This window comes from Cebidichthys violaceus, unplaced genomic scaffold, assembly GCF_023349555.1.
Source record: "Cebidichthys violaceus isolate CVI_PGR_0920_01 unplaced genomic scaffold, fCebVio1.0.p SCAF_11, whole genome shotgun sequence".
Classification (NCBI taxonomy): Eukaryota; Metazoa; Chordata; class Actinopteri; order Perciformes; family Stichaeidae; genus Cebidichthys; species Cebidichthys violaceus.
This window is the reverse complement of record NW_027176274.1, coordinates 8,423,925-8,440,217: the sequence shown is the minus strand read 5'-3', so window position 1 is coordinate 8,440,217 and position 16,293 is coordinate 8,423,925. Positions and strand designations below refer to the sequence as shown.

The 16,293-nt window shown below is 37.6% G+C and overlaps 1 protein-coding gene and 2 long non-coding RNA genes across 3 annotated transcripts in view; 2 read left to right on the top strand and 1 right to left on the bottom strand.

Moving 5' to 3' along the window:
• The window catches only part of LOC137866885 (sacsin-like), a 16,708-nt gene extending 415 nt beyond the window's left edge, over positions 1 to 16,293 (bottom strand). The window contains exons 1-6 of the mRNA XM_068703120.1: positions 16,200 to 16,293; positions 12,457 to 12,502; positions 11,118 to 11,205; positions 2,602 to 2,713; positions 1,584 to 1,730; positions 38 to 1,469 (exon numbers count right to left, since the gene is read on the bottom strand). Of these exons, the coding sequence (XP_068559221.1) occupies positions 38 to 1,469; positions 1,584 to 1,730; positions 2,602 to 2,713; positions 11,118 to 11,205; positions 12,457 to 12,485 (1,808 nt within the window). The 5' untranslated portion in view covers positions 12,486 to 12,502; positions 16,200 to 16,293. The remainder of the gene's footprint in view (positions 1 to 37; positions 1,470 to 1,583; positions 1,731 to 2,601; positions 2,714 to 11,117; positions 11,206 to 12,456; positions 12,503 to 16,199) is intronic.
• LOC137866890 (uncharacterized) lies at positions 3,156 to 4,650 on the top strand. Its single transcript, XR_011102145.1, has 3 exons — positions 3,156 to 3,195; positions 4,282 to 4,313; positions 4,570 to 4,650. It is a non-coding gene; the product is annotated as an uncharacterized lncRNA (long non-coding RNA).
• On the top strand, positions 4,878 to 7,207 carry LOC137866895 (uncharacterized). The gene is made up of 3 exons (XR_011102147.1): positions 4,878 to 5,025; positions 5,144 to 5,236; positions 5,716 to 7,207. It is a non-coding gene; the product is annotated as an uncharacterized lncRNA (long non-coding RNA).

The window sequence follows — 16,293 nt, the reverse complement described above, 5'->3', positions numbered from 1 at the left end:
ACTGTAAAGAGAATGAAGCCAAAAATTAAAAACCTACCTTGGAAATTCTTTGCTGTCAATTAAAGCAGTGTCCTCCTCTCTGTTTGAGAAAGATCTGAAAGAGCCATCGTTGAGTGGAAGTAGCTGAAGACCCTTGAGTTCTCTGTATTTGCCATCACTTAAGACATATTCTAAAAGCCAGAGTTTGTCGTCTTTAGAGATGATGTGCACACTAATCCTACGGAGAATGTCCCTTAGGAAAGTTGGAGTCACATGTTTTAGGGTGTTGAGGTGTGGATAGGCCTCCTTTATAGCTCTTGCAACACTACCTGGTAAAGTGACAAGATTTTCTCCACATGAAACCAAAGTCCTTTTAATGGCGGCCAGTATGTCAGGGCTTGTTGGTCCATTACAGGGGAACACGGCTTCTGATAAAGTGATGAACTCTCTTTCATCTTTGGCAAGAGAGAGGACAGCCACATTCTGTCGGAACAAGTGATGAAAAACATCCAGAGCAACGGCATGCCATTTGTCTTTGTGCTTTATCTGAGCGATATCTGGCCAAAGATCGTACACGGAAGAGACAGGCAGAATAGATTTTTGGGCAAGTTTGATAGCATCTTGCATGATCATGAGGTATGCCTGTGGGAGCACCTCCTTCATTAGCAATTCATTCCACACAGCATGTTCGTCATGTTTCTGGTCTTCCTCTTGCCACTTGATGTGTCTTCTGTTGTCTGTGAGGCCAAAGCACGCGTTGATATAAACTGGGAGTCCTGTCTTGTTGGATTCATTGTTTGGGAGAGGAAGAAAGCAGCTCAGTCTACTCTCACTACAGTCTCTCTTCTCACCACAAGGGAATGCCAAGTCAACTTGAGGGAAAAAGCTCAACTTTTTTGCAAGTGAATCAAGAGTTTCTACATTGCCTTCTTTCATGGTACATGTTGTCACAAGCCACTTTGTTTCTTTTTGGTCCTCTGAGTTGAGGGTTATCAATTTGAACCTTGTTGAACCCTCGATGATTGACTCCTCTTCTGACTCCAGAATGACATCTGTGGGGACTGAGGAGTTCACTTCAAGTCTGGTGTTAACAGTGCCATGTACATCGATATGTATCAAGGACACAGAGGTCACATTTTTCAGGAACAGAAGGCTCAAGTCTGCATCCGCAATGAAGCTATCAAAAAGCTCAACCACCTTGTTAGAGTCATATAGATTATCTGAAATATCTGATGCCTTATTGCGCAAGGGGAACCTGAAAATTGACCCGTCAAAGTGCTGATCCTCCATGATGACTTTTGACCATTCTTGTCTACTTACAAGTGAAACTATATCTCGAAAGGGTTGGAACTGATCACGCATAGTAGTTAGAGCTTCTTGGTGTTCTGTATCATCCAATGACCACAGAAACCCCCCCTTCCTTTCTCCAAATATTGTTTCTTGGGGGTCCATCATGCCAAGGTGCTCTGAACTGAATATACTTGGCACATCTGTAAATGAAGTAAAACAGATATTGCCCCATTAATTTATTAAGCATGTTCTCTAAAGACAAAAACTCAAACTAAGACTATTCGATATACAAGTGTATCTGTACATAGTTTCACCTGTTATGTGGTAAACAGAGTTGAAGCCGATTCCAAACCTCCCGACTTTGTTTGGGTCATTGCGCTTGCCACTCCGCCCTGCCATCTGAATTCCCTTCCAGTCATCTTCAGTGAACGCTGCATTGTTGTAGGCGTAGAGAGCAGGACCTTTGCAAACAAAAAAACAAAAAAAATTACTCAGACGAAATTATATAAGAATTGAATGCATTTGTGTGTTAATTTATTCTCTCCAGTCTCTCGATAGACTGTTTCAATGGAAATTCATTGCAAGGCAACAGCTCAGTTCCATGTTTACTTCCTGTCAACTGATGTCATTCACATACGCTGCAGCAAGGAACTTATAAAAAGTATGAAGGGTCAGTACATCATTGTGACACCATTCTAATTTTGCAAGTACCATTACAAAGGTCCAGATGTACAGTATGGAGGCATATCAAATGTGGTGATTCCTGACAATAATAGGAAACACTATCTAGAGAGCTGGCTAACATTAGACCTGAATATTATTAAACATCATTAACAATTTAATGTTTTTTTAGTTATAACAAAAATGCTTGCAGTTGAAAACATATAATCAGTAGACATGAGGCAATTTCCACCAGAAAGTCTCAATATTGTTAAGTGTTGACTAAAATAGGAACATTTTAAGTTCATAATATCCTAATATGGTGACCACAGTTTAATGTAAATTTAGAGAAATGTAGAAAATACATCATTATGTCTGCTGAATATAAATGATTTAGCATATTAGACCCGAATGCCATTGTATCAAGTGATCCTAAGAGCAAAGTTTGTGTCAGGTCGCCAGAAGATTTATTGTCAACATAAACAATATTACACTTTTCCTCTTTAGCAAAACAACCTGGACTATGGGAGGAAACCCACATGACAACAATCATCGCAGGGCTGACATTTGATTACTGGCTAACAATATTTGCTTCTATTTGCTCTTTTTATAAATTTTCTCATATATATTTTTGTTGAAAAATACATCACGACTGTTGTAGATGCTACATACCTTGGTATTCTCCCAATTCATTGGTCCAAAGGCTCTCAGTCCCATAGCTTCTCTCATCATGGATGAAAACCACTTCCGTGGCTTGAGCATCATCTGCATTTTGAATCAGCTCCTGTTGCCAGATAAAAACAATAACCATTAGAGCTTAGCAGACCAAATCTAACACTCAAGGATTACCACGTTCCTCTGCACAACTGCCACTGTGCCAAGCTCCAAATCTGGGCAACACAAGCATATAGTTAAAGCCCCAGCACACCCTTAGTCCAACTGTAATTGATGACCGTACATAAAAAAATAAGTGACCGTAACTTATTTTTGCTTAATTAGCTGACTATACTTAAAGAAACTTGGTAAAGAACACTTTCTGGTGAGTAAAGTTATGAAACTTATCAGCTCAAGTAACCTTTAATATAATAAAATCAGTGAGGTGGAAGCGTCCGCAAAGTCCGGAGAAACACGAGACCGAACTCGGCCGCACTCGGTGACTACACATGCGCAGTTCACCACTTGACCACTGAAGACGTTCTTTTCTTGAGGCGTAATGGCGGTTGCTTGAAGCGGGAGGAAAGCGCTGCTTTGTCAAGTTATTTGAAGGTAAGTTTCAGCTACATAATGAAATAAAATATCACTGGCTATCTTTTTTAGCAAACCTAGTCGGCCTTGTACCTGTTAATTAGGGGTTGGAGGTTAACATGTCTTCGATTTTGAAAGCTAGCGAACGTTAAAGCTAACCTAGCTAACGCTAGCCCGTGCTAAACCCCTCTACAAGTGCAAATTTAACAACCACTTGAGTTTCGGCAGACACAGCGTACTTTTAGCGGGTGCAAGTGCAATTGTGTCGATCTTTCAGGGCCACTCTTGAATTCAGCAAGCATGTCTTTTCTTTTCTTTTTTAATTAAGTCCGTGGCTCCGACAACCGTCAACTGCGCAGTAAAATGGGACTGTTAGAGAAGCAACCTTTTCGGGAAACGAGTCAAAATGTTACATCTGCTTATCCGTTTACCAATTTAGAAGTAATGTATAGTGCACTTAACATATTATGTCACGTTTCATTTATTTCTCTTGATGTTACCGAAGCATATTTTAAAAGGCAGACCGGACGGTGGCGGTTATATTAATAACCGTGGCTGTCTGACTCGCATGCATTAAAAATACCGCATTATGGGAGGTACAGAACATTACTGTTAGTGAATGACGATGAAATGTAATGTTCAGTTAAAATGAATGAGGAATAATTCTACAACAACCATATGATGGCGGACCTCTCGGCCACAGAGAGAGTGACACTGTGTCGCAACAGCAAGCGTTACGTTGCGTTTTTAACGTTAAAATAACGTCTTATATTGTGATATTTACTGGAAATGATGTACAATATAACTATTAGCAAGTTGGAAACTTTCAGCTTACCATTTGTGGATGGGCAATTGAGTCTTTACAATCAAACAAAAACCTATGAATAATAGAGAAAAAAAACACTCTCTATCTATCTATCTATCTATCTATCTATCTATCTATCTATCTATATATATATATATCATGGCTAGCAAAGACAAGTATTTGTGATTTAAATTTTAAAATCTTGAAATCTTCTATTAAACTGATTGCTAGTTAGCTATATACATGCAACTTGACTGATTTATTTGCAGTTTGACTGATTGCTTTTGTTGTTTCTTTTGTAGGCTTTGCAGAAACCTGGCAATGAATTGGAAGTGTAAGTACTGCTTGTTTTCGTCCAAAAGGAGGGCTCAACTTTTCAAACACTACCGCTTAAAACATGGAAGCTACGCCAGATTGACCCCAATTCCATGCCTCCACACAGATTGTGTTCATTCAAGTCATTTAATGCCCTCAAAGTGCATTTAACAAGAATTCACTCCCGTGATGTTCATGATGGGCAGATGAGTGGAGCTGAAGAAAACCCAGTGATATTTCATTGTCCTCTTTGCAATTTTGCTCTGATATCCAAGAATATGGACTCAACGTTTGCCTTGAGAAGAAAGGAGTTGGTGAACTTGGAGCCTTGAGTAAAAGACACAGTTGAAAGGTGGCCAGCACTCTTTACGGATAGTCAGGTAAATCAAAATTGTTCACGTTCAAGTTTTTAGTTAAAATATATTTTAATTATTTGTCATGTATCTTTTAGAATGTCACAGAATTAGCTTTTCTGTCATACTACTGAAAAAGTAGTCCTAAAAAAATATGATTTTATGAATTGATCATTGCAAAATATGACCATCTTAATTTGTCCTACTCTTTCCTTTAGATTCTGGCAGAGTTCTGTCGCTTATCAAGCAAAAACCTGCAAGCAGAATTCTTCAAAGAACTTGACAAATACACTCCTCACTTCCTTTAGATTTTCAAGTCCAAGGGGGGGAAGTGTCGGCCAGAAACTTCAGGAATATCTGCAACAAGTCACACCAGGGGTAGGTTTCTCAAGCAAAGTAAAAAAAAATGTATGTGGTGACCAAAGTAGTGCCACCACATTGTGTCTGCAGAGCTGTCAATTGATTGTCCTTTTGTGTTTTAAATTATTTTTTACAGAGTACAGATGTTACTGGGAAGCGAACCGCAGTCCTCCGTGGCCTTCCTGTCATCCTTGGAGATGAGAACACAGACTTCTTCAAGATCTGCTTTGTAAGTAGACTTTTGTCAAAATTATTTAATTCCACACCACAGGATGCCCAAGCTATCTAATGCGTTCCTTCTCTTCATCTTTTGGTATTAGTTGCTTCTCTTCCACTCAGCCTGAATCAGTGCTGCTATACTTTAATTTTTGATGCACTGATCACCTATCCCTGGTTAGGACCCTTTTAGTAGTATATACCGTCTTTCCAGTCGGTTGTAGTTCTTGCCTAATGCCAGGTATTTGCAACCAATCAGTGAATTAAATGATCAATCAATAAATGCAGTATTTACTCACTCTGCAGGGATTATCTAATAATATCTGAATCTAGCTTCCTGTCAGTTACTGTGTCTCTTCAATGCGCCGATTGGTTGATTTTGTGGAGCCTTGTTTTGCTGTAAGGCACAAATATAATCAGTGTGTTCTACTATAGAAATGCAAACTGGCATTTGACATGCAGTTGTGGTTTTAATGCTGCTATTGTTGTTAGGACTGCGATGACGCTCCAGACATGTTCCACACCTCCATGGGGATCCTGACAGTGATTGCCAAAGACAGTGTGGCCTCTCCTCACTCACTACACCTGGAGTCTACAGCTACTGCAGTCGTTTTGGAAGGAACAGTGGTGATGGATGACCGAGACAATCTTCTGCATGCCATGTGCCTACTCTTCGGACTTATTTACGCCCTGAATTTGGAGTACCCTCAACAACTCAGGTACACCTTTGAGTTTATTCAAAGAGTGCTTCTCTCACTTGGACAGAAATTCCTAAAACCTAAAATACAGTCACTCAAAAATCTACTGATGCAGTGAGTTCACGATGTGAATGGTGACATGCTGGCTCAGACCTTTACCCTTCCATCTCCAATGGAGCGCTTTACTTATATGGAAATGTTTTTTTGGTAATTTAGTCCAGTTGACTATTGACTTTGTTTATCTGTTGTTTCTGTACCTGTAGTCAAAAGAGCAATTCACGATTTTTCATCGGAGTGATGAAAGGCATTTTGATTTTATAAAAGTTGAGGAAGTTCATGTCAAGATATAGACATAAAGACATATTGCCGGTAAAGGTATGCTATTTTTCTTAAGTAATTTGATAGCTTGGTTTGCAGAAGTTCAGTTCATTCTACTATTTGAATACAAAAAACTGAAAAAAGCCCAAAAGAAATGTATTGTTTATGTGAGAAACTTGTAAAAAATGTTTTCCCTTTTTCAAAAGCTGCAGTTAATAACTACTTTGCGATATGTGCTTAAACTGTCACTATATCCTGACAGACGATCTGTAAAAAAGTCAGGATCCTCTACCTCCTTTTAGTGCTCCAAATGGCATTTGCAAGATTCCACCACACCCAAAGTAGAACAACCAATCAGAGCTGAGGATTCTCTAATGCAAGATTGTGGTCCTGCATTGGCTATTTCTCACCTCAGACACCTAATTGAGTGTACTGTTAAGCTGTAAAATTAGAAAGTTAACTCTGGCCTGTTTTCCCAACTGTCAACCTACCTACTAATGGCAGCCAGGTAACAAACATAATTTCACAGCTAAACAGTACACTGACGCACGTGAGAAATAAAGAAAGTAACAGAATATTGATTCATATTTGGTAAACTGCCTATAGTTTTACAGTTAAATTGGAATTCACAAGTAGTGATTGACAGCTGTGTTGGAGACTCATCGACTTAGTTGTCTTTCTGTGGGCGTGGTGGAATCTTGCAACTGCAGGAGCACTGAAAGGAAGCAGGGGAATCTGGTCTCTTCCTTTAATGTCAGGATATAGTGACAGTTTGAGCAAATATGATTAAAAAGATGTTTTTGTAAACTGCTGCTTTAAACTGTTACACAAGACTAACAAAACTGTGTTAATCAGAGTGAACTATAGTCTGCATTCCAAAAAAATGCATTTGTTTACATTTTTACATTATAAGGGCGACTATGATTTGTTGTTGTGTTTCAGAACTTAATCTGGCAACATGTCCAGCATTTTTGTTTGCACTTAGTTTGAGATTAACAAACTGTTTGAAGATAAAAACTCAAAGACGTTTGTTTTTCGTAAAAAATAAACTCTGTCTTCCATTTATATACTGTTCTCTATCTTTTGTTTCAGCAACTTACAGTTTGTAGTTCAGTTTACTTGAGAATTTTAAGGCAATCGGTTTCCTGATAATTTCCTAGTAATGTGAATGCTTGGACTTGTAAGGATAACTTGTTCTTATTAGTACTGCTGACTTAATATAACTCAGATCTTTCAGTTGTCTGAATTGACAATTTATAGTCAACCTAATTAATGTTTTTGAGTTACCTTTACACAGATAGTTAAGTTGTCTGAATTCACTATTTATAGTTAACATAATTAATAATTTTGAGTTGACTATACTACACTTTACTGCAATGACATGAGTTGCATTAACTCAGTTATTTTAAGCTTTAACAACTTAAAATTAATGAGCTACTTTACTTAGAAATTTTAAGGCAATCGGTTTCCTGACTTTTTTTTAAATAAAGTCAACTTATTACATTTTACAGTGGGTGTTTCCACTTAAACTATGTTGCCTAATTAGACCTCGTCACAGCACTGTGTGGGCATGTACAAACTATGCTTGATTGACATCTCCCTCACTTATCTGGTGTTTTGTTTAATCTGTTTGGGTGGGAAACCCATTCCCCTTTATCGTTCTCATTAGTGCTTGGCGAAATGTCCTTTCCAGCACATCTCCAACCAGCTTCCACAAGACTAAGGGTCTAGTCTGCGAGAGTAATTCAAAACACCTTTGTGGGCGTGCAGAGTGCCATAAGAGTGAGAAATTGATAGACTATCAATATTACATGGAGTTACCAGTTGATTCATTACAACCACAAGGCTAAATCTAATAAAATCAAATTCAGTGGCTCCGTCATAAATGTGGTTTATTATGTTCAGTTTTGTTGACATTGCCTCAGAAAGTTGCTAGTTCAACTGGTCATTTTTGAGGGTGTAGTTTTTAGTGTTGTTGAATTGTATTGAATTTTTAGTGCTGGGCAATGACTACAATTTTTAATCGCGATTAATCGCATTGTCATGCGCAAAATTCAATAATGATTTCAGAAGTAGTGTATTGCGCACTTTTATTTTAAAAGTACTGCTATAAGAACAAAAGTGCAATAACATTTGGTTTGCAAACACTTTAAACAAATAAGGTGTTTTTAACAGCAGTATTCCCTTTACACTGATAAAATACAGTTATGATTCTGATAATAGATATTAGCCGGTGTTCACAACTTCATTTTCATGTGTGTAATAGATGCAATTTGAAATATACACCTTGAAAACTGCAAACCTATCTACATCATGTTTTTTTCTTTTGTGTTTGTTAAATTCTCAGTAGCGATAACTAAATGATATTCTTATTACACATATTCCAAACAAAAACACTTTAAAAACTCTACAAAAATAATTTAATTGTATAATATATATTTTTTGAAGGTCACCAGTAAACAGGGTCCCTTAACCCGTAACACCGGTTCTCTTGTTAAAAATGTCCGCTTAATAATAATTAAAAAAAAACTGCGTTAACGCGCGATAAAATAATTGTCGGCGTTAATTAATTAACGCGTTAACAAGATAATAATTTTAAGAAACACACCTTCTGCTACGAAGCAATCTCAAAGTAAGAGGCTTTTTCTGGGCAGAGATAGGTCATAGTGTGTTTGTAACCTTGTTTGTTTTATTTTTAAATTGAACTGTAATGTTAACGTGTATTTTTACGGACCACCGAGTTCCATTAGTGCTGTGTAAAAATCACTGTTGTGTTGTTTCAATTCTGTTGTAAGAGCACTGATCCATGCAGCTATAATAGTGTTGTTTAAATCCGCCACCGTGGATAAAGTTGGTAACCTGTACTTTATTAGTTAAAGGTCCAGTGCTGTGGCTGCCGAATCTGAGTTCGTCAGTCAGGTTTTTGTGTGATAAAGTAACAGTTGCTGTATTTTACTTCGGTGGTGAAGATCTGTCTTGTTTCTAATGTTCTTATTCTCCATTGTTTGAACTAACCCACACACACGTACACACATACGTTGTGCCGTTCTGCTCATCTCAGACATACGTGGTGTGTAAGCATGGACTGTATCGTGTGCCTCATTGCGCCGTTAAATAATCGTGGCCTCACCGTCATTTTTGTAGTTTTGCGCGGCGTAATCACATACGCGATAATTCCACCATATTTGTAGTTTTCTCTATCTTGCGTGGCTTTATCGCGGCTGCCATTTTGGTAGTTTTCTCTCTTCCGCCATTGTTAAGTCTTGCGTGGCTGCCATTTTCTTTTCTTTTTTATCCTTCTGCTCCCCGTGTCCCTTTGCATTTGGGTCCATCCCCTGCTACCTTTTTGCCTCAACTTGACATGTGTACACCAATTGTGAGACTTAATTTATAGTTTATTAGTCTCTGATCTCAGGGTGGTGCCCAGTTATTAATATTTGGATATTAATAATTTTATTATTGTCAATAATTTCGTTTTCATACTTGCTGATAACCAAACACGCTCCTGCCAGATCCCAAAATTACCAAAACATTTTGACACATCACTGTCAGAATAGTATAGATGTTACGGATATTAAAAATGATGGCTAAATTCAATTTAGCTGCTGTGGTTTCAGGGTTCTAGTATTGTGCATTTTGGAGCACTGTCGTACTGTTTGGCTTACTTGGAAACTGGAAAAGAATCATTATTATATAGTAACACCTGGGCTTTTCCTACCATCACAACTGAAAATATCTGCTGTGAATTTTTTTTTATGGGAGCATGTTTTGCGTATTTTGGGGTAGAACAATATATTTTAAACTATTTTCTTTTAATTAGCCTCATTGATGAAGTAGGTACATAAATTATGTTATCTGTTCATTGAGGGGAAAAAAGTTGTCTTAACAAAACAATTTAATCCAACACAGTGTCCTAAATAGTTTGCTTTCACCAGAACGCTGCCTTCCTGAAAATCCTACAGGCATTATGCCACAAAGCTGATGCATGAATATGCAGAAGCAAGATTTCCGTCCATAAATTATAAGTTCGTATTACAAAAAAGGCTTTTGGACAGGGGCCACAAACTAAGTACTGTCACACAAACAGCAATTAAAGCAAAACAAACAGATCTAACGTATTGCAAAATAAAACTTAAATAGTTGGGAGATTGAAGGCAGAGAAACACATTTGCCAAGTTGATGTATTTATTTGATCGAAACCAAGCAAATCAAAAAGAATATTAGAAAATTGGCAGGTTACTCAGCGTGACTAATATTGGATACATTTTTGTTGAGCAGCCAGTGTGTCTTAAACGGGCTCCCACAGTCGGTGACATTACATGAAGTTATTTACCTCCAACACAAAGGACTGCTTCACTGACCACTTAACCCAAATGATATTTCTACTGTGGGGAACACAGCCAATATGTCAACATAAAAAACGGAAATGGTCTTCATTTATTTGCCATTATTGTTTAACAGGGCACAATACATTCAATTCAAAAAGATGTTGCCAAAAGCTCACTTGCTCATGTGTGGTCCCTGGGTGGGCTCCTCTGGCTTTATACAATTAAAAAAACAATGTCATCCATGCATTCATTGAGTGTGACACATCATTTGTTGTTTTATTGGCAGGAAAAAAAGTGCAATTTGAATATTTTGTTCATATTTCGTATCCTAAAAGTCTGTAAATCAAATAAAATCATCCGTTTTCAGGATTCAAAATTAATTCAAACAGAATCAACATGTTTAGCAATCACGCTGTTCATACCAAAAGAAATAGACCAAAATCCACGTGTATTAGCTAGAGCTAAAGAATAATGCTATCCATCAGTTCGAAAATATGAAATGCTATACAAAGAAATTATAAATCAGTATTTGACAGAGCATTTTACCCACCTTCAAAATTTGTCCACCATCTGGATACCGACGGAGAATATCTTGCAGGTAGTCAATGAAGGGCGGAGCTGTTGCCCCAAAGGACGTTCTAAACAAAGCGGAAGATTTAAAGATTCAGAAACTAGAGTTAAAATGAAGACAGAGTGAGTCCTCCTGAAGCAATTAAGGTAGGAAGAGATATGATTTGAGTCAAGTTCAACCAGCATGTATAATGTTTAGCCATAAAGTGCTTTACTTACTTCCTTGTTAGTCAATACAATTGATTCAGAGCCATAATGTTAACAGGTATTTTCGTAGTGACTGCGCTCTTACACACAAGGAATTAAAACAAGACTCTTGCTCTACCTAATGTTCACTTATAACATGACTGATATGGATTTTTAATCTTACAGCAGTTTGAAAGTTTAATTAATGTATGGAATTTATACAGGTGGGTGCTCCAAGAATAATACAAATTCTCCTGTATAGGGGATTGTTAGTGGTCAGAAATTGTCATGTACTGTTATTGTGTATAATCAGTCATGCAAATAAGCTCTCATTTCTACACCAACACACAGTGCTTGCCCTCACTTACCATGAGTATGTGTTTGATTTTGAGTCTCTAGGTCCACTGGTTAATGTTACATTTTTCCATCCGTCTGATACAATAACTATATTCTGTACAATACAACAGTGCTTACTAAGGTGAAAAATGAAGAGCCTGAATTTACAGTCCATTTAAACAAGACGTTCTTTTCCATATAAAGGCAATATACAGCTGTGTTATTAGCTGGAATTATGGAAATTCCAGTTGTGTGTGTTCGCCACTTGTTCTTGCATCTCAGTGCATGAACTGGCCCTCCTATGAAACCTTGTGTGCCGTTCCATTTTACAGTGTAATCTTTCTGACCTTCCTTCTCCGCTCTCACTGTTAGATGCTTCTCCATATGTTGGAGTTGCAGAGTGGATATTGATTGGTGGGTTTGAAATCTATGTAGTTTAAGTTGGTATTCCTGGTGGGAACACCGTTTTTAATGGAGGTGGGTGTGACGACCCCTCCCTTCCACTAGGGGTCAGTGTCCTGGTTGCTGTCTTCTCTGTCTTTAAGGATGTTGATCAGCAGTTAATGAGCCCCAGCTGAGCCTGATGTGGTGATGGCCATATAAACTCACATCTGAACAAGGCTCAGGCCCTCTTCTTTGGCTCATAATCCTTGACTGACACTGCTGCTGTTTTGTTTGGTTGTTTAGTTGGTTTTGCATTGCTTAAATAAATGTCTAATTATTACTTTTACACTTGTCTTGTCTCCTGTTATGTCACTTTGCACACAAAACAACCTAAAAAGAAAAGTGCAACTCACCCAGTTTTTTTCTTGGTCTTAGAACTCATCCTTTCAGGCTCAGAGGCTGTAAGAGAGTCAGAGTACATGACATTACATTAACAATTCCATGTTATGGCTGCACCTGCTGCCACACAGCTAATTTAAATGTCAGTAACACCCCGCACACTATTTAGTTTTCTATAGTTTACACGTAGCCTAATAATTCATTTATCCTTTTGTTGAGTTTTGTTTACCTGTTGACTGTATACACATTGCAAGCGATTCAGCAAACAGATGGTACATAGCTTTTGTTGCACACTCGACTGTGTTCATACATCATACTCATTTAGTATTGTTGGCTGTTGTAGTGCACATATTTAGTTAACTTCTAAACAGCAACACTTAAGTTTGTTTTTGGATGACTTAATATGAACCCTTTCCATAATTACCCACAAGTCATAGCAACGTGACGTTAAACACGGGGTAACCAGTGGACGCATGAAGATGTTAAAAAAAAAAAAGGTAAACAAAGAGGACGGCTCACGTGTGTTCAGCCTGTCTTATTATATTCACACAGAAACATTAAGGGTTAAAGATGGAACAAAAAATAAACTTGAAATCAGGGGATATTTATTTATTCATCCATCAAATATTTGATTTTGTCATCAAAGATGTTTTGACAAAAACAAGTAAATAGGTGATATGAAATGACCTCATCTTGTGAGGAAAGAGCCTGAAGACGTTCAAATCAGGGAGTACAAATTCTAAAATTAATACCCACAATTATACATCTTATTTTTTTGTCGTTTTCATGGTAACGTGATATGTTGCAGCAAAGTGCTGTCCGTGACGTCAGTTAAGTCCTTGAGGGTTCAGGGCTTAGGGTTTAGGGAGGACATTGGGATTTGGCCAATCCACCTCAAACAGCAGAGCCTTTAAATTCAGGAAGTGGCCAATTGGAACGAACCAAGTGTCGGCCACATCATGGGAAATTTGGGATTCATGGCTTGGAGATTTTGTTTATACATGTATAATACATTAGTTTCATTGGTGCTTTATGTATTGGTTAATTACTGAAATATTTAAATTAATAGACTTATTGTCCTGATGTGTATAGTTGTAGTTTAGTGGTGGGTCTTTGTTAAATCTGTGTTATAAAAAATGGTCTGATCAATGCAATGTGCCACCTGCCCATCAGAAACTAATCATTCACACACTCACACACCGATGGCACAGCCTTCTTCTGATTAGAGGACGACCCGCTCCACCACCTGCGCCTCAGTCGCCCTATGTTAGCTCCGAGTTGCATTCTGATATCTTTTATGACCAATAACTTGGTTGCTAATCTTGTAAACTGTTTGGTTAATTTTTGGTTAAACAGAACACAATTTCTTGAAACCCCACCTGTGACTCCTCCATCCTGTCAACTCATTCCCTTACAGTGAGTCTGACTACTTCATTTTAAGTTGTTTTCTAAACAAGAACAAAATGGGGGGAAAACTTAACCTAAAGTAAGAATTTATTTTGTCTTTGTATATGTATTTATTCTTTTCTGTATTTGTAGTTTACTCTTGTATATTGACTTCTCTGTTTGTTTGGCCACATGAAAACTAAGGGTGTGGCTCAGACATAGTCAGGACACAGATTACAGATGAACAAATGTAAACTGATTTATACTCTTTTATTACACAGACTGAATATATTAGAACTAAGTTAATGTTTTCTGATCACAAGTTTGTTCATATTAGTAAGATATGTAAACATATATTCACAAAACAGGTTTATGGCGGTTTCGAAAAACCTGATGGTCTTTGTTACATCAACACTGTTTTAAGGTGCATCCATGGAAGCCCGTTTCCGGAAATAAAAAAAAAATATATTTTTTTTTTTACTTTTTTACCACCATCAAAAAAATATATAATTAAAAAAAAAAAGAACCAACACTTTTGGTGCATCCATCTGTAACCATAACACTGATCCGATGTTTCCAGTACTCACGAAATTATGAGATACTTTAACACAGCAGTCATAGAAGCAGCTCTTCACAGGTTACTCTACATTTGACATATAAATGGATTTTGAGTATATTGAAGACAACTTTAAACGTGGCTTTACAACAGATGACATACTTCAATTGTTTGATGTTTCACATGGGATTGTACTGAGCAAACGCACTCTTGAATAGAATTAATTTCAAGTAAGAAGCAGTTCTGGAGTAGAACGAATAAAACCGATGTGGCTGAGGTGGCAACCTTCATTGAACAGCAACTGGAAACATCTGGTCAGTGTTACAGTTACAGATAGATGCACCAGAAGTGTTGGTGCATTTATTATTTATTTAAAAAAAGTTAATAAAAAATCCAGGTTTTTTTTCTATTGGCGGAAAAAAGTACCACAAAAAACAACAATTTAAAAAAAGCCAATTTTTTTTTCTTCAAGTGACTTTTTTAATTATTTTTTTATGCAGAAACGGGCTTCCATAGCGTTCACACCTAATGCGGCGCGAATAATCGCGTCATTCGCTTTCACTTGATTCGCACTAGACATGCCGAAGAGGGGGCGTGGCTTATCGCCCTGGAAGCTGTTATTAACTTATGCCATTTATTTCCACCATTAACCATGGAAAGAATAACCTCGATTTCTGCTTAGTACTTGTTGTGGAAGTCCCAGATATCCCAGGAAACTAAACGCCTTCTTGTCTGGGTTCATAACATAGTCCGGAGGAGCTCCGTGGGTTTTATCGAGCTGTATTCGCTGTCTAGCTGGTTTACTACAGCTGTATAAACTCCAAATAAACACATTTTGCTGTGATTTAACTGCAATAAACGGACAAAACGGGATGCCGAAATAACTACGTAATGATGCCGATTTGCAAAAAGGCTTGAATTCATGTGTTGTTAGTTCTCCGCAAGACGACAAGTAAACAACTTTTAAAATACTTGTTTTCTCAATGGAGCTCGGATCGATCGGTGCCATGCTAACATTGTAGCACCTCCATCAACACTCAAAATAACAATCTAGGCGTAAATACGGCAGTGTCTTTTTCATTGTTTGTACCGTATGGTTTACACACATACATGTATACACACAGTTTCGTCCGGTCTCTACTAATGTGAGGTTTCGTAGAGCTCTGGGTGAACACAGACGGCTTCAGTATTTGTTTCCTGATTCCTGAGTGATGATAGGCTATCGCGCCGCAGCGTCACGCGATTTTTTTCGGGAATTCGCGTCATCGCGTCATCTCCTCGCGTCTGTACATAGGATGTAATTGGATGTAATTACTCGCGCGAAAAATTTTACGCAGCGTTTTGTGTGAACACAGAAGAACTAGGGCGAGTCTATAACGTAAATAACATTATAGCGGTTTGATGATTTGAAAATACTGAAAAAGTTTGTATCCCTCTCTGGTGGAATTTTAAGTTGATCACACTGCTAACGCCAAACCAGGAAATGGACCCTTGCAGAAATTAATATCAGACTTTATACAAACTAAATACACCAATTAGCTTTCGATGGCTTTTGAGCGACAAATACAAAAAACAACCTGAGATTATAAATCCTAATCTATGAGAACACGTTTGTTTTCATAAGGAATTAAAATGTTATTTATTTCGCGGATAGATTTCTCTGGCATTAAATAGTTTCCTCTTTATGTTGACTATCGTTGTACGCGTATTTTCCTCCAATACTTACTGTGTATTTAGGTTATTTTTTACTCTGATATGCTAATCAAAATACTAATAATTCTAATGACACATTGGTTCAAACAAAGGTAAAGTTACCTGAGTCATAGTTGTGAAGAGTCGCATCAGTTCTGCTGCTTCCAAGTTTGCGAAAGATTCTAATGATGGTGCAGCTCTGCTACTTATAAAGGCT